Source organism: Syngnathoides biaculeatus, chromosome 3, assembly GCF_019802595.1.
Source record: "Syngnathoides biaculeatus isolate LvHL_M chromosome 3, ASM1980259v1, whole genome shotgun sequence".
Taxonomy (NCBI): Eukaryota; Metazoa; Chordata; class Actinopteri; order Syngnathiformes; family Syngnathidae; genus Syngnathoides; species Syngnathoides biaculeatus.
Window position 1 is genome coordinate 24,048,571 of NC_084642.1, and position 18,618 is coordinate 24,067,188.

General features: G+C 44.1%; 2 protein-coding genes across 5 annotated transcripts in view; one reads left to right on the plus strand and one right to left on the minus strand.

Moving 5' to 3' along the window:
• Positions 1 to 7,579: 7,579 nt before the first annotated feature.
• dbx1a (developing brain homeobox 1a) lies at positions 7,580 to 10,795 on the plus strand. Its single transcript, XM_061814538.1, has 4 exons — positions 7,580 to 7,980; positions 8,056 to 8,160; positions 9,518 to 9,717; positions 10,482 to 10,795. The coding sequence occupies exons 1-4, from the start codon at positions 7,641 to 7,643 to the stop codon at positions 10,761 to 10,763; spliced, it is 927 nt and encodes a 308-aa protein (XP_061670522.1). The 5' UTR covers positions 7,580 to 7,640; the 3' UTR covers positions 10,764 to 10,795.
• A 683-nt stretch (positions 10,796 to 11,478) lies between these two features.
• The window catches only part of nav2a (neuron navigator 2a), a 171,634-nt gene continuing 164,494 nt past the window's right edge, over positions 11,479 to 18,618 (minus strand). For all 4 annotated transcript variants that reach the window (XM_061814917.1, XM_061814915.1, XM_061814918.1 and 1 more), the window contains 9 exons: positions 18,444 to 18,539; positions 18,166 to 18,343; positions 16,805 to 17,040; positions 16,529 to 16,680; positions 16,164 to 16,235; positions 15,876 to 16,072; positions 15,675 to 15,793; positions 13,914 to 14,114; positions 11,479 to 13,179 (listed from right to left, as the gene is read on the minus strand). In XM_061814917.1, the coding sequence (XP_061670901.1) occupies positions 13,054 to 13,179; positions 13,914 to 14,114; positions 15,675 to 15,793; positions 15,876 to 16,072; positions 16,164 to 16,235; positions 16,529 to 16,680; positions 16,805 to 17,040; positions 18,166 to 18,343; positions 18,444 to 18,539 (1,377 nt within the window). In that variant the 3' untranslated portion in view covers positions 11,479 to 13,053. The remainder of the gene's footprint in view (positions 13,180 to 13,913; positions 14,115 to 15,674; positions 15,794 to 15,875; positions 16,073 to 16,163; positions 16,236 to 16,528; positions 16,681 to 16,804; positions 17,041 to 18,165; positions 18,344 to 18,443; positions 18,540 to 18,618) is intronic.

Sequence of the window (18,618 nt, forward strand, 5' to 3'; positions counted from 1 at the left end):
CAAAGTTTGATCCATCGAAGACATTTTTCGTACTGGGTCTTCGATTTTGGAAAGGGTACGAATTGAACTGGAACTCAGGATACCTGTCGTCACTATTACAAAGTCCGTGACTACACCTCTTAACCATATCTATTGTTAAAGAACCCAAATACGCGATAAAACGCTAACAAAAGCTATACTGGACCATGCAACGTTGTTTGAGGGAACGGCGGGTGCAAAAAAGGGGTGTTGTTTATGCAGATCTCTGGCCTCTGATTGGTCAGCGATGCGGATGACGCAATTTCTACAGAGGGGTCAATTAGTCGGCACACACCTGCACCCTTTTTCGACTGATTACACCCGGTACTTATAGGACACGGGGGACAACTAGTCCTCCGCCAAATCATTGATTCTCATGCCTCGTTCCCGCACTCCCATATACCTGACCTACCGTGTACCGACCCTCGCCTGTTCTCTGACCATCCTAGAAAGCCCGCCTCTCCTGATACTGCTGCTTTTCCTGACTGACTTGCTGATCATTGACCACGGACCGAATAACGACTTTCGGTGCACTACCTGCTTGCCTCTGGAGTCGTGCATTGGGTCCGCCCTCAAGCCTCGTTCGTGACAGAACGCAATTCACTAATTCAAGGCAACAAACTGGCAAATGCCAGCGACAAAACTCCAACTTAAATACTTTGTCTAATCACATGTGAAATAGCAGTGACCGTTGACAGGTGTCACAGATGAGACCGCCCAAACCGGTGGCCAGGCCACGCCCCTCTTGGCCGTGGTCCATTCTTGCTCATGACATAAATTTACAGATTCATGATTCAAGAATCTCTGCTCACACATGAAAAGTTTTTATTGTAAATATTGGGGTGCATTTATATGATCTGAACTTGCGTATACAGTATTCTGCTTTTAACTACACCATCACGGTGACTTCCCCAGGGCACTCCGACAACAGAGAGTTAAACCCGAGTTTCACACCACTGACACTTCGGTATTTTAGACAACAAGATCCAACCCTAGATAATCCTATAGGATAAGGTTGTAAAAAAAAAAAAAACTGTCTGCCATTTGACATCCTTGGTCTGGAACGGACTACACACATAACGTAACAAGCATTAAGAAACATAAGTGTAAATATATATTTTAAAAACGGCACCTTCTCCAAGATGACAGAGTGGACAGCAATTTCCACGACATCCAATTATTTTCTGTGGACATGATTGTGGAATATTCATTCACTCATGTTCCGGATCGCTCGGGTTGTGAGCGTGCCGGGTTCCAGATGGCTCGTAAACTCCACCAAGGCGAGGCTGGATTTGAACGTGGGTCCTCAGAACTGTGAGGCAGCTCTGCTAACCAGTCCTGAAAGTAGAATGTACAGTACATGATTTAAAAAATGACTCATTTTGTCAAATAACTTGTGGACAATATTGTATTAAGTTTGAGGGACAAGCCCAAATTACATACATTCAATTAAAACGAAATGTATGGAATTAAGGAAACACACTTTACCAGCCGTATTGTATATGTAGAAACGTTTGGCTGCCTTAAAGGCTCATTATTCTGCAACATTTCCATCATGTCGTGTGATTCTGGTGAGGACACTAAAGGTGCATCAGAGTATAATTGATCATTAATTGCTGCAAGGCATTTTCTTTAAAAACAAAAAGAAAACAATATAACTTGCCGTAATAATCTGGGCACTGGCTGTACCCATGAACAAGATGCTATTTTACCGTGTTACCCGTGAAGACCTTGTCGGGATGTTGTGCTGCTGTGTTGGATAGTACATGTTTTTGACGTGTACCAAAGTCTATGAGCCTCAATGGCTGCCCACGGTGACTGATGTCACATCAAGCTGCAACCAGCCAGCCAGCACAATCTGTCGCTCCGCGGCTAGCTGAAAGGACGTGGAGTTCCTGCTCCTCGCTGCGCCCACGTCACCAATACATAATGAGGGAATAAGAAACAGCAACCACCTGTCGGACTCAGGGCACAATGAGACAACCCATGGAGAGGCTCTCATGCGTGGGTAACATTTACTCGGCCCCCTTTTCACTTAACGCAGCAGAAACACACACGACACAATGGTCGAGTTCATCTATTTACTAAACTGGACCTGACGTCGCCCCTTTCTGCTCATGAGAGGCGTCTCCCTGGAAATATTGACAAGAAATCAACTATCAACCTGGTGAAGACTCTTCTTTTTTAAGCAAAGCGTGCAGGAGACACCCACACATCTGCAGTGTGTGGAAAGTTCATTTTCCTGGGCAGGTGAGACGGGAACATCCTCATGCCAGAGTCGTTTTAAAAATAATGGTAATAAATTTGTTTTTTGTTTTTTAAAAGGACAAAAAGTCATACCATTATTTATTTGTCATCATTTAAAATACTTCTTGTTTGTATGTTTACTATTAGGTTCTTCATCAATTTGGCTAACCAAATTATTAATTGTCATATCTTATCCAGGCAGCAGAGTGGATCAGCTAGTAAAGCATTGTCCTCACAGTTCTGAGGACCCGGTTCAATCCCAGCCCTCCATGTGTGGAGTGCGCATGTTCTCCCCCGTGCCTGCTTGGGTTTCCTCCGGGCACTCCCGTTTCCTCCTACATCCCAAAAACATGCAACATTAATTGGACACTCTAAATTGCCCCTTAGTGTGATTGTGAGTGTCATTTGTCTCTACGTGCCCTGCGATTGGCTGGCAGCAGTTCACGGTGTACCCCGCCTCCTGCCCGTTGAGAACTGGGAGAGGCTCCAGCTACAGGGCTATACTTGTTTTTTAATACTTTAGACCGGTTCTAATCTTCGGCTGTATGTATATGCACCGATCCGGTCAATAGAGCTCGTGCACCTACATCATAAAATCATGTGACTTTGGTATACCTCACCATATTGCCGGTCAAGTTAAGCATTACTCAATGCTAAGTCATTTGGAGACGACACTTAAATATGTCTTGTAGTACGACGCCCAGAGTCTTGTCCGATACTGCCAGACATTTAGAAGATGAAAATAAACAACGGTAAATGGAAAAATTAGATAAGCTTGGCATAGACACCCGTATTTAATGCCGAAGTCAATGTTTTTTCCGATAACAAATTGGACAGTCAATTTGGTTTCGCTTATCTTGGACAACTGGATATATGCATGGATCTGGTGAGTAAGTCGTCGCGATTTACACAGAAAACTTTGAAAGCGTCTAAGAGTCTGGAAGCATACAAATACTTTGTTGCTGGATCTGTTCTCATCAGGAACAAATCCCACATAGTAATGGTTTTGACGGCTTGTGAACACGGAAGTGTGTTCGGCAACACGTTAACCTTTGCCAGAATCCATCGATCTTTTCTGCTAGTATTCAATACAAATACCAATATTTAAATAAATGACCCCTGGTTTTACACAAATTCTCATTCATTAACTATGATTGGGAAAAAAAAAAAAGGACGGAGTCGTCTCTATGGAATGTACATGGAAGCGATGGCGACCACACTTAACCTCCGTAAACCTCTGCGACAGACAGTTTTTTTTTAACTCACATTGTTCTCAAATGAGGCAATTTGGCATTATAAATGGTAATTTGAGATTGAGAAGAATAATTCCTACCTGAAATGAAGCGATCGCTACACAGGTGTGTGTGTGTATTTTGGTTGGGCACCATCCATCATGTTTAATTGCTGAAAACCATCGATATTTTCTGGTCTTTTCAGCTGGTATTCCATAGAATGATTTCTTTGAATATCTGTCTCGTTTGTTATAACAACCAACAAAACAACAGGTCTCGGGTATTGTAAATATTGTTTGAGCGGCAACATGGCGCCGTGAAAATTGTGACGTCAGGTGCACGAGCTCTATAGCAAAAATAAATATCCAAATAAATCACTGAACAGCTTTCTTTACCTGCATGTGTGCTTTTCAGAAGATATTGCAGTGGTAGCTATAAGATGACATATATACTTTCATTTTCTGAGCCCCTTATTCTCATGAGGGTCGTGGGAGTGCTGGAGCCAATCTCATCTGTCACCAAGTAGGAGGTGGGGAACACCAAGAAACTGGTTGCCAGCCAATCGCAGGGCACATGACAAACAACAGTCACACTCCCAATCACACGGAGGGACAATTTAGAGTGTCCAATTATTCCATGTTTTTGGGGACGTGGGAGGACGCCGAAGTGCCAGGAATGAAAACCCACGCAAGCACGGGGAGCGCATGCAAACTCCACACAGGCGGGGCCGGGATTTGAACCAAAGTCCTCAGAACTGTCCGACCAATGCTCTACAGCTGCTTCACTGTGCCGCCCTCTGATACAAATCCCATTTTTTTCCCCCAACAATTAACCAAACCTCCTATTTACGCAGTATCCCTAAACACACTTCGTGCATGTACAGTATGCCCAGACTGTGTCCTGGAAGTCCTTCACAAAACCTGTCAAATCTTGAATAAAAATGTAACTTTTGTTAAACCATTCACCAATGCCAGAAGTTCTCAACAATGTTCATCAGGGAGAAAGTAAAAGAATTCAGTTCACATTCGCCCAAATATGAACTCATTCAGGTACAACGCTGTTCACCTCACGCTTGCACCTGCACAGTCTGACGAGAAGATCTATATAGATGCAATAATTCTGTTGAGCAGACCTCCACCAAGGCCTAACTTGTTTTTGGAAAAGTCGTCACTGACTGTCAAACATTTTACTCCGGTATTTCTAGTTTCACATTGGTTAAGGGGTGATGACGTCACCCACTGAACTTGCTTGATCGTATCAGTCGCTCCATTGCAATAAAAAAGGAATTAAAACAAAAAATAAAAAATACCCCCAATAGTAATTATAAATTACTAAAATTGAGGGGAAACTCATGCAGTACCACGGGATTTTGTTTAATCCAATTGTAATACTATATTTATTACTGAGTGACAGATTTATTCACTCCACAGCTAACAGATAGATACCAAGTGAGGAAAAGTAGGGGGGGGGGATATTTTGGCCGACGCTATAATATTAAGAACATTTTAAATGCAATTTACACAGAGCGGGTTGTAGCATTTAGTGATTCCAATTGAGGGAGCGGGCGTGGGGGGTATTGGGACCACACACAGAAAAATGATTTTATTTGTACTGATTGTGGAATGGAATGTTAAAATAGACACCATGGTGATTCTATTTGAGGAAAGTGGGCGGAACAACTCATAAAACTACCCCAAAATGATATGATTTTTAACATACAACGGGGGTACTATACAGGCTACTTCAAAATAAATTACAAAGTAAAAAAATAAAACCGAGGATTATTCTTAAAACTCCATCCATCCAAGGCTGTTTAAATGATATCCGCCCACCAGTCTTCATTTTGAGGGACAAGACAGCATATATTAAGTAAACAATTAGGCGTGTGTTATTACTACTGCATAATAATTCCGTTGATTTATATTTCGAATTGCATCACATCACACTTCAAATGTCATTTGTAACTCAAGAAGCAGGCGAATGGAGAGAGCGCGCAATCGGATGGGAGTGCAGGTGCGTTTAGGAGCGTGGGCTTGGTGTGGACTGGGGGCATGAGTGTTGTTAATATGTCGTCGATGTGCTTTTAATGGCTCTAATTGACCCCCGGGCATCTGTTTTAAGGGCAGTTTGGACGAGGCAAGCCAGCAAAGCTCATAGAAATTCGTCCCGGTCAGGCCGGGCCGCCCATGCTTCCTGCTAACCATCTGCTTAGCTTGTACAAAAGGAGGATTTAAGAGTGGAGAGGGGGGCAAGTAAAGGAATATGAGCTAATAATAAAATTAAATAAATTTAAAAAAAAAAAAAAAAACTTTGAAGGCCTCCTCGCTTCTCGGAGGTGTCTCTGTGAACGAGTGGAAGAAGGGAGCCGATGCTGTTGAGTGACGTGCAAAGGATCATTTGACGGGAGCGACCCCCACCCCCCGCCGCCCATTGATTACACTATGGCTGCTTGAAATGAGACTGATGGTAGAGCGCTCGTCGTCAGGATTGGAACTGCTCTCAGCACCTGTGAACTGCTTTGAGCTCCAAATGTCACTGTCAAGTGGACCGCTCACGTTTTATTTATTTTTAAAAAGTTTTTACTGTATTTAAAACCTATACGCAAACAAAAGCTGTTCTTTTTTAAAGAACTTTCATTACATATAACATATATACCTTCTTTTTTAAAATATAATTTGGGTATTTTTTCCAAATCGAATAATTTGTATTCCACACACACACACACACACAGACACACACACATTGGGGTTTGGATTTCTTGTGGAAAACAAGGTTCAAATTTGGGAAGGGTTATAAAATTAAATGTAACCTTTCTGGGACTTCCAAATTCATAGATATTTAGACATATGTTTACTTTTTTTCGGATATCGAATGAAAATGCACTAAATTAGTCCAATGGTCAACTTTTATAAAGTGTCAATTTCAATTTTGAAAACGTGTGTTGTATTTCATTGCAATCGCGGGCTGTTTTGTGTGCGCACAAAGGATGTTTGCCCGATTTCTGTGCATGAAGAGTTTTGCAGGCCAGAACACGACGATCAGGCTCCAAGTGGCACTAATACGAGTTTTATTTGAGCGCTCGTTGTCCGCTCATATGAATGCGTTTAAAATCAAATCACAGATGCACTTTTATTCAGTCGGTTAAAATAGCAGAACAAAACCGTCTTTAGAAATAGGGCTTTTCTCTCTCTCTCTCTCGCTTGGAAGCGGCGAGAGGGAGGCAGAGAAAGGCCGGCGGAGGGGGCGCCTCCTGCGCAGCTGAGGCTGACAGTTAAAGTTCATGCTCCTAACAGGATCACGAGTGCACACTTCTCCTGTTGCGAGCCGCGCCTGTGCACAAAGTGATATTTAACACATCTGTTAAGGCGTTTTGATACCGACAATCCCGTTAAGACATTATTCCATGACCGGGGCCAGATTGAGTGTTGAAAATCCCATGAAACCCGAAAAACCATTTGCATTTTAGCGTCACGACACAATAGACAGCAGGCAAGGCAACTGTTTTTTTTAATGCTAAAACAAATGCAAGGAATACATGTATTTTTACATATTATCATCCGTTGGTCAATGGGAGAAACGAATGCGTTTTCCTCCTTTATCTTGTCATAGCTCATCGTGCAGCAAATCTCCTACATCCCATTTTTTTTCCAGTAAACAAATGCGTTGTAAAGTGTTCCCTTCTCGAGTGAGGGGATCGAGGGAAAAGCTCACACAATGAGACAATATGTAAAGATTGGTCTTTAATTGGGCAGCTTGCCTGGGCCCAACACAAAACCACCAACGAAAGGAAAGTGGCCCGCATGCAAAAGTGATGAGCGGCCCTCCTTTGTGGTGCAGGCCACATTGTCCGTTCCTTGCTTATGAAGTCCAATGCGATCATAAATTGCGGCCTCGGCCAATCGCAAAGCACGAGAGCGGGCCATGAAAGCGGCCCGCGAGGAGAACTTTGTTTGGCTCCATTGTTGAGCCTGTCAGGCCCAGAGGGGTGGGCGTCGGGCGGAGGGGGGGGGGGGGGGTGCTGCTGCTATAAAGCGCCTGTGCCCACAGCGAGGAGACCACAGAGGACTTTACAAACACTCCACTTTAGTCTCCCCTCGCTCAGACACGCGGAGTATTCCTCAGGCAGGCTTCCAAGTCGGGACCATGATGATCCCAAGCGTCATCGCGCCTCCGGCCCTCTATCCCGGCCTCTACCGGCCCACGGCCGCCGCTCTACCGCATCTGCACCACAGCTTGCCCACAGCCTTGCCTACGCACTCCAGCTTCCTCGTGGAGGATCTACTACGGATAAGCCGCCCCGCCGCCTTTCTAAACCGGACACCGCCCGCGGCCACCGCTACCGCCACCACCACGATATCGTTCGCCGACGTGTGCGTGGATCGAAGCTCCCCGCAGTCGTGCTCGCCCAAAACGTCCAGCAGCAAAGATCCCACTTTCCTCAAGTTCGGAGTGAACGCCATCCTCGCGCCATCGCCAAAGACACGTGAGTAGACCAGGTCGCGTCGCGTCATGTCGCGTCAGCGTGAGTCTAAACTTGTGTCACGTCCCTCCTATGCAGCGCCGTCCCCCCCACCGGTCAGCAGCATGCACTCCAAGAGCTTCCACGTCCCCTGTTTTGACGGAACATTCCAGCCCATGTTCAGGACGCCTTACTTACACCCAGGTACAAATATGATCTCAACCGCACCCCCAAAATAGAAACACTGAGGGAAGAAGAATGACAAAAAATGTGTGCTCCTCTAATGGCCTCTGGCCCAGACCCACCCACCTCCTAATTAACCAATTATCCCAAATCGTCACGCTCAAATTAGAGGCGGGATGGCCAGTTACACCCCCCCAGCTTCCCACTGATGGGCGTTTTTTTGGTGGGGGGAGTATTTTTTTCCCACAGAGTACGGGGGCCACCGGGCCGCTATGGCAGCCAACAAAGGTTTTTGCGCCACCGTGACCAATTTGGTTAGTCCCCATTGGGGTGAACCACCCACCCCGGAGAGTGACTTTTACCAGTCATGCACTAATTTCCCCATTAGGCGCCATTGAAACATTTCTATATTCTCACAAGACCACATAGAGCAGGGGTGTCAAAGTCATTTTTGTCGAGGGGCCACATTGGTTTCCTCAGGGGCCGTTGTTGAATTTGTTTGACTGAGAGTTTGCTGACAGAAATGCATGCTTCAATTTCAAGTGAAGTCCATTTGTAATATTTTGTGCAGTTTTGAAACATGAGGTTGCCACATTATTTGCTTTGGTGGGCCACATATTTGGCCCCTGGCCTTAATTTAGACACCTGTGCCATCAGGTGTATATGCCTCCCTATCCGTAAAGTGCTTTTAAAATGTCCCAGCTGAGGATGTTTTTGCATCAAGCACCCCCCCCTCTCTCTCTCTCTTTGGCCCTCTCGCGAGCCAATGGCGAGGTGAAATGAAGAATAATCTCTTAGAAAAGTCTATAAAAGTCTTTCATTCAAGCTAATCATAATGGCGACGGAGTCCCTTTTATGGGCCCGCCTGAATGGTCCAACAAAGAAACTCAGCGTCCTCAATAGCTTTTCGTGTTCATTTAATGAAAATGATTTGAGGGCACCAAGAAGAAGAAGAAGAAGAAGGGGAAAAAGAGCCCCCCCTCACCCTTTTGGGGGAGTTGGGATGGGGTGGGTGGGGGCGGGGGCATCAGCATTCTGGTATGCGCTAGTGTTTAGCTTGAAAGTGTAAATCTCCCATTGTGGACGTAATATATGGCCTTCGTCGCCTGTCCAGAGTCTTTTCTGTGTTAGTTCATTACTACACAATTACCGTTCACGCTTTATTAACTCCTCTATCCGCCCACGCAGGCCTCCTTCAAGGCAAGGCTGCCTCGTTTCCATACCAATGCTCCCAATGTGCTAATTAGTCACCTCGTGCCATTGCACCCTCCCCCCCCCAAAAAAAAAAAAAAAAACAGGACCAATGCCGTGGTTATGTCGCGATATAGTAGGCTCGCTCTTTACCTGTTTGTTTGTTTGTTTGTGTGGTCTTAATCAGCGTCTTCCGCCGTGCCCATCCCGGGAACCTTCTCGTGGCCGCTGGCCGCCCGAGGGAAGCCCCGCAGAGGCATGCTCCGGAGGGCCGTCTTCTCCGACGTACAGCGCAAAGCTTTGGAGAAGATGTTCCAAAAGCAGAAGTACATCAGCAAACCCGACAGGAAGAAGCTGGCCTCCAAACTCGGACTCAAAGACTCACAAGTAAAGAGCAAAAATCTTGTCGTACAACCGGTACCCGGATGGCGTTTCGAGCGCGGTTGCACTTGTTATAGATTGACGGTCTATAATTGGTGGTCTTCATTCATACTGGAATTATGGGTTTAGTCATTACAGTACAAATTCGAGGTACGTCGCTCCCAATACAACCTTACCATCCTTTGCTGCTACATTTTGCGGCAAGGTCTTTAATTTCCCTAAATGCACAGGAAAACAGATCTAACGACTTGCCAAATTGCTTTGGAAACTTTTAAAAAGTGTGTATATATATATATCTGGATAAAGAAAACGTTAACATTCCTTTTTAAAAAAATAGTCATGATGTGAATTTTAAATGTGCATATTTCAACGATTTCGTTGATAATTTGACCAGTTAATCCAAGTATTGCTACTCTGAAATCGATGTAATAATGGTCGACGTTAGTGCTTCTCAAATTTTTTCACATGATGTACCAGCAGGGCATCAGCGTTATCCCTCCAAAACCTGACACTTTTTTTGTTTACATTTCTGAAGAGGGTTTTTAATATTGTTGGAAGTCAGTAACTTTATGCACAGTATGATCATTAACGCTTAAAAAACTCAAGTCTACTTAATAATATAATTAGTCATATACAGATTGTACTTAAAAGTTAAATGCAAATTGTAGCTCCGTGGGGTTTTTTTTTTCCAGATGAAATGCAACTAGACGTATCTTAAAAAAAAAAAAACGAAAAACAAGTTAAGTAAATCTGAATCTTTTTGCCCAAAGGTGAAGATTTGGTTCCAGAACAGGCGGATGAAGTGGCGGAACTCCAAGGAGCGCGAGCTGCTCTCCTCTGGCGGCTGCCGCGAGCAGACGTTGCCCACCAAGGCCAACCCGCATCCGGACCTCAGCGACGTGGGCAAGAAGTCCGAAGACGACGACGAGGACGAAGAGGAAGCCTTCAGCAGGCAGACGACGCCGGGCTCCTGCGGCATCTCCTCCCCTTCGCTCTCCATCAAGCACTCGGACTTCTCAGAGTCAGACGAAGAGGAGATCACCGTATCGTAGAAGGGCACCTCGCACCTTGGGGGGGGGGGGGGGGGAGAAAAAACATTCGGAAGAGGATACCGTCCTGGCTCACGACCCCACGGACGCCGTTTAAGTTAGTTTTCAGTAAAGTTCGAAGTCCAGCTGCACGCGAGCGGCACAGGATCCGCTTCCGAGATACATTTGCTGTTTTTGCACAGCTTTGTTCAAATGTACAGCGTTTTGTACAATTTTGTATGGAATTTTATGCCAAGAATATTGAGTTCATTTTACTTCACCTTAAATAGAGTTGTTTATTGAAAAAGATGTAGCTATTTCATTATTTATATGAATTTGTTTAATACATATGTTGTATTATGTGGTGTATATATGTTCATTTCACTTTTTGTACAAATACCAAATAAACCTGTTCAGTATACAATTAAGTGTGCGTGTGTGTCTTGTAAAAATAACAGTAACCCCTGATGCCAAATCCAACCATAAATAATCATTTTTTTAATTGAACCACAATAACTTAAGACTAGAACAGTGATATCAGAATCTCCGAGATGACAAAAAGCACCAACGTGCTCAGATGTAAAGAGACTGTACACAAAATACTCCTTTTCAAGTACTGTAACAAATCAGCTAGAAAACTGTAGTCGAAAATGCTGAAATATCATGAACTATTTCCAAAGTTACAGTATGTTACATAGCAAAGTAGGCGACACATTCATTGAGCTTGTAAGTTAAAAAAAAAAAAAAAAAAAAAAAAAAAAAACAAGTGACCAACTACTTAAATGCTTAGAGATCATCACCACCTCTCAAGTGTCTTTTTGTGCTTACGAGGGCTCAGCCAAACACGCACGATGCCGCATTCAGCTTTTGGCTTCCACTGACGATCCCGATGAATGTTGCATAGAATCCATGACAAAAAAAAAAAAAAACAAAACACTGACATTGGATTGAAGCTGTGCTGGGCTGCACGACTCGACTGCTTGTCCGCCCAACCTATCGAAGGCAGCTGTGAGGTTTCAAAAGGATATACAATAGTCTTCTTACATTATCTTTAAACTCCAATCCGTTACAATAATACATATAAACAAAGCAGCATATACACTTGTTTCCAAAGTCCCCTCTAAAACTTAAAATAATGAAAAAACAAAACAGTGTGTGATCAAAGACTGTTACTGTTATGGGATGAGGTATTAGAGGGACAAAACTCTAACTTCTTTCTCTCAACCACTGCACATTAGATGTGGAACAGCAAGCATATTCTATATATACTATAGTGGTCTTTTCTTATTTTTCACCAACTTCTTGTGTACGGGCCACGTAAGCAAACCCAACTGATTCACTCATTCTCTTCATTCACACAGTATTGGTATCGATGAACTGTCGACGATTCCACTCAAACACTCTGTCAAGAAATTCGACTCGGAGCCCTCGGTGTTTGCAGCTTTTGAGACAAAGAACTAAAGAACATTTGTCAAAAAAAAAAAAAAAAGTAAGGCATTTTTTTTGTTTGAACTCAGTACAGCACCGATAAGATTTGTTTGTGTGCTATGAATGACCATGAAGGTATTATGGAGTCAGAGCAAGAACGGGTGTGGAGGTAAAAACGTAATTATTAAACAGAACATGCAGAAGGACATGACAGTAAACATGGAATCAATCTATGTACTATTCGATGACTTGAGATATTCGGCCTTTTTTTCCTCACTTATGTTTTTCACTAGATGCACTTTTTTTTTTTTTTTTTTGCTACAGTGTTTGCTGGCTTCTTTGCTACTTCATCATCATCATAAATCGATCTGAATGAAAAACTGAACGCATTTAAATTAGTGTAAGAGTGTCAAGTGTGAAATGCAGTTGCACACTGGCCAGTAAACATTTCAGTGTGGGAGCAGATGCAGACGAGGTGTCGCCACCTGCCGGCCTGCGAGGCGCACTGCCGCCTGATGATGCAACTCAATTGAGGGGCGAGGGAAAGGGTAAATTGACCGATGGCTGGTGTTGATCGTAATGATGCCTTCAACATTGTCAGGCTGTGTGCTTTTCTTCTGTCTGACGCTGATGTTAAGCTCCTTCACAGAGGAGCCCTGGGCCACTGTGGTGAAAAACAAACCAAGACAAAAACAAAGCAACAGTGCAGGAAAAACGTGTCCTCTGAAACACATCTGTTTCGTTAATAAATATTTGGGTTGCCTGCACCCAAATTAAGGTGGCTGGATTTTGTGGCATCATGCTAGACTCAAGTTCCCACAGTGAGAGCAGTCCATGAGCGTAGATGGTCCCGACGGCGGATGGCGAGCGTCGCGTCTGGAAGGCGTCACAGGGTGGACTCCAGTGACGAGTCCAGGATGTCGTCCTGGTGGCTGTTGCTGTTGGAGTCGCTGTCGTAGCTTTGAGGGCTCGACGACGTCGCGGCCTCCTTCAGGCGCATCAGCATGTTCATCTAATATAACGTAAAAAGTTGAGATGAGCACTCAAGCCTCTTTTGCAGCCTCACCCAGAATGCCTTGCAGGCTGGGTGGTTGTCTCCAAGATTTGTTTTTCTAGCTAACATTTTACCCAAGATATTTTCTACTGATCAGGTGTCTATTGCAATATGCAGATATTGATTTAGCGTGCATCCCTCATATCTGCTTTTCAGTGATGGAATTCACCATATCACATCAAGTCGTATGAGTCTGTGTAGGAATTGGGATTGGAATTAACTCAGAATTGAAGGTAATGTGATGGAAATGTGTCACATTCAAGCATAAATAAATTACATTTTGTTTGGTCAGAAGCAGAAAATCGATAGTTCTCCTCGCCCACATGTGAGGGCATTAAGGACCTTTTATTGTGCCATATATTTTTTCACTTCAATCAAATGTATTGCAGTGTATTTGAAGACTGCTCGTCAAATGAGCGAAAACAAAAGGGAGCTGTCGACAGCCGGTAACTTTAAAAAATTGGGGCACTCATAAACGAAGGTATCAGTGTATTTGTGTGAACTTTGGTTGTTTTAGTCAGGATTATGCAAAAATATTTCTTCAAAATCTACATTATATTCACTGTAAATTCCCAATCAATATCCAACCTTCCATTTACTGTAGTCCAGCTTTATTCCCATACATTCCTGTTAACTGGCATGGAAATATTCCGACTGAAAAAATATTCCCAGAATTGTGTAACCTTACCCACCAGTGGGTCTGGGTCACTGTCGCTCTGAAGCGGCTCTTTCCGGACACCTTCTCTTGGGACAGAGTAGCCATCAAATCCCACGTCCTCTGGGCGCAGCTGCAGCAGCGGGGGCCAATCAGCTGCAGTGGGCGTAGCCGACCACGGGTAGGTGTCAATCACCCAGGTGGCGGGGTCCTCCCACGCAGCCCGCCGCCCATACAACTGTACAGAGGATGAGCACAAAGCGGCTTTTCTTTTAAGGTGGAAAAAAGAAATTTTGAAATGTGAGTCATTTATGGTCATTCAACAAAGTTGAACGATGAAACGGTGCACATCGAGCATTTTGATTTCAAGAAACACTGAGTATGGGTTGGATGATTATCAACCCCTGTAGCAGGTTTACTATATTGAAGTAAGCTTGTAAGTTGCTATTGGCCATTTAAAGCCCAGGTTTCATCCCTATAAAAGCCCAGGTTTCATCCCTATAAAGAGATGGTGGCTCGTCCGCCCACCCCAATATGAGACACGGAAGCTCGGCCGAAGCCGTGACCGGCGGACACGGCGCCAACGGGCACATCGACACATTTAGCACCTCTGATTTACGGATGCGGATCTTTTGTTGCGTTATGAGAGACTGATTACTGGTCCCCGACCCCCAACTATTTATTTATTTATTTATTTATTTATTTATTTTTGGTAGCTCTATACCTGTCATTTGGATCCCATGAAGCTCTCATCCTTTGCACCCGTGCAATCCATTTTTCATGACGAACCGGGTCTTTTGCAAACTTATGAAGGGTAAAGCCATCCTCCCGAGTGTTCGAGCAATATCCAGCAATGCAATGAGCTGGCATTTTAGCTAACACGAAGGAACAGAGAGCTACCTTCCCGCAGGTAAAACTAATAGAAACAAACAAGTCCGCTTGAGTGTGCTACTGCCCTTAATGTCACTTCCTGCTTCTTCTCAAAAACAAATCCCTCGAGAGGATTTCCATGGCGGGAGTTACAAAAAGCCCTATACATCAAAATCATGTTTTCTAGAGAAAAAAAACGCATTGGTTCATGTCGGCTGCCGTGTTTTCATTCATAACATACTAAAAAAATCATCCATTTCATGACAGTGGCACTTTATAGCGATTATGCATATCCTTGTTAAACGTATCATCACTTCAAGAGCATTGTCCTGAACGAGTAATTTGACTGATTACTTGTCTAGACATAGTAATGAGCTAGAATAATTGTTACTCTAAAAAGTGGTCATTTTCGAGCAGGAGTCTCAAACTCAATTTACACTGGGGCTGCTGTTGGCAAATTCTGGCTGAGGCTGGGCCGCAGCCTCAGCGCACTTGCCCGTGCGTGCAAGTTAAATGAGAAATAAAGTAAAAATCCAATCCTCTCAAACGTCTTTTTTTTTTCCAACACAAAATAAGATAAGCAAGGAAGCTTATGCAACAAGTTGTGTGCAAAACTACTAAAAAAGCACTCCAAGGCGACACTGGTGTAACTTTCATTCATTGAAAAATGTTTGTCTGCATGGATCAAGTGTGGTTGATCCCACGCACAGCCTCAAGAGCCACATAGCCCACCGTGATTGGCAGCTTCATCAGCTCCGCACACAACACTGTAAAAGTGCCATTCGTATAAAACTTGAGGGCCGCACTAACATTAAACTTTCATAGTAAGGTAGGGGCCGCAAAATAACACAGTGGGAGCCACAATGGGCCCGCAGACCACCACTTTGAGTCCCCTGTCTTGGTGTGACTGCAATCACTGGTGTTTTACCTGTAATCCCTCTCGAACAGCCTCCAGCATGTAGGGAATGATGGAGTAATTCCAGAGATCAGTGAACCAAACTCTTGATCCCTCCACATCAATAGGACAAGACAGGAAGAGACGAGGACCTGTCCAAAACACAGCCACAGACATAAGGCGTCTCTTAGGTCAACCTTCTTCTTCCATTTGACAAATGAGTCAAGCTCTTACCTATGGTGACGTCTGAGGAGCTGTGTGTCTCCAAGAAACGGTTGAGGTGGTGCCACACCCTCGGGATCCAGTCGATAATCTTCACCAGCTCCATGTTCCGCGTTCGACTGCCGATTTCCATCTCAATCAGCTTCCTCCGGAGGAAGCGACCCAGGAAGCCTTTGACTGGCTCTGTGTGGTTGGTGCACAGCACCCACCTGATGATAAAGCACGTTTAAATCAAACTCCACGTCTTTCAGAGCAATTGTTTATTTCCAGGTCAACGTGTCAGTCTGAGTTGAAGTTTACTTGAAGTTGTGGTGAAGCTGCAAGTTGGGCGCTGATGACGTAGCTTGACTCATGGTGCCGATGATGTATGGGCTGAAGGGGACATAATGCACATCTGTAAGCTCTTGAAACCCTCAACTACCCTAGTTGTACTTGTAGCAGCATGTTTTGGGGGAAATAGGAACCAATGAAAGCACAACAATGAGACAAGACAAATTCTCCATTTTGACTTCACAGACAACAGGTTTATTATTGTGATTTTATTTACCGTACATCAGGTGTTTCTCATATTTTGGTTACCTTATCTTACCACCCAAGAGGGACTACATCAGTACGGCAAAATCTTTATACTGGTGTGCACTAATGTGTAATTCAGTGGAACCAACCTGTGCTTGTGGCTGCTGTTGAAGACTCCATTGAAGATCTCGCCCAAAGAGCTGACGTGGTGCAAGTTGTCCAGGATGACCACTAGAGGGCTCTCAGCGCCCACCGCCCCACTGCACTGCTCAACTAATCCTGACAGATACTGCCGAAGCTCCTAGAGGGAGGTGGGGTTTCAGATGATACACCATTTAGCTTTTCAAAGTCCTGTGGGTCTCGGTATGAGTACATAATAAATAAGTGCAATAATGTATGTACATGTAAAATATTTGTGTCTTCACCTTGCTGGATTTGTGGTCCACGTTGAATGTGACGACGGTGTGAGGGGTTAGAGGTCGGCCCTCAAGAAGCAGCAAGTGTCGAGACAGCTGATTGGCCAGATATGTCTTTCCGGTCCCGCTGGGCCCTGACAGGATGACCCGCCGGTGCTCTCTCAAAAGGGAGACGTAGCGCTGTAGCATCGGTTTTGGGATGAGGGTGTTAAAGACCAGCGAGTCCACACTGTCACTGCTCACCCCTACAGACACAAACATGGATCAAAGGAGATCACTGCAAATGCGGAGACCAACTTAATGAGTTACACATTGTTCTTGCTGGCTGAATTCACACTGCATTTTTCAAGTGACAGAATAGCTTGTTCTCAGTTTTATAGGGGTTATGGCAACATGGCCTCTAACATGCAAAGGTTTTGCACTTCCAGGCCACCATGCCAACAACATAAATAAACAAAAAGAACACCCAATGCAAATCAAATCTGCAATGAAAGCCAAAACTTTTAGAAGTGGTCTAAAAAGGTGAATTTAGGGGTGCATCAATCAATAAAGAAGCAAATGATAAACGTGGACGGTACCCTCATTTAAAGCATTGGGGAGGGAGCTATTTCTATTAGTTATGTATAACAAACACTTTCTCTGAAAATTTGAGTCTCAAGTAAAAGCTCATTTATATCCATAATTCCACTCAAAAATGTAAACTTTCATTGATGATAGATTCAGGGTCCACAATTTAACAAGATTCAGGGTCCACAATTTCAACAATCTCAAGTATTTAAAAAAAAAAATACATGATTTGGGTTTTTAGCTCATTGACCCTACAAAATCAGGAATACAAAAACAGAATTCTGTGAAGAAATAAGCCCACATTTTTGCAGACCATAAATGTTTTAAACTGTGTGTCACACTAATCAACTAACAAACTCAAAAGAATGGCACAGGTTTCCCGAGATGTCAAATTGCTTCAGTTTGGCTTAGTTGTGTTCAATATGGGAAAGACTGCATACTTGACAGCTGGCCAGAAGACCATCACTGATACCCTCCATAGGATGGGTAAGGTGCAAAGCTTCATAGCTAAGGAGGCTGGATGTTCACAGGACAAAATGTGGCAGGAGAAGATGCACCAGCAAAAGAGATGACCGTAGTATTTGGTGGATTATAAAACAGAGAAAATTCAAGAATGTAGCAGAGATCCAGAAAGAGTGGAATGAATCAGCTTCATAGCTTCAAAAAGGCGTTAAATCTGAACTATGTCGTTGCACCTTCAGTGTAAATCCCACCTCTGTGTGGCTAGCAGAAGGCTAGGTAAGGCCACATGTGTAAAATACAGATTGTTTTATTTCTTTTTTTCAGACAGCACCCTTTGATACCTTTGAGTTGGATGTTAATGGTGTTGCTGTCTCCCACCAGGTAGCCACAAGGTAGCAGCTCGGGGGTGTGGGCGGCGCTGGGGCTCCGGGGCCGGTGGATTTCACCAATGTTGTATCCCTCCACGCTGTCCGAGCTTAGGCCCAGCTGGCTTCCCGGGTCCACATGGGTTATATATTCCTAGTAGACAGAAGATAGTAATTGCAGCAAATGAGTTTGGAAGTGCACAATACATACTGTAATCATGCTCACAGTCATTGCTTTTGATGTTGTTGCTTACCTTGAATAGACGCCGGACGACTCCATCCAACACATCCCATTTGGTCTTACCGCTGACACCGATGCACCCAATCAGAAAGCTCGTAGGCCGAGCCTCCTGGCATTGAAAAACACCCATAGCGACTTGAAGACCAAAACGCCAAGAGCAGCAGCTCCGCTAGCACATAAAGAACCCG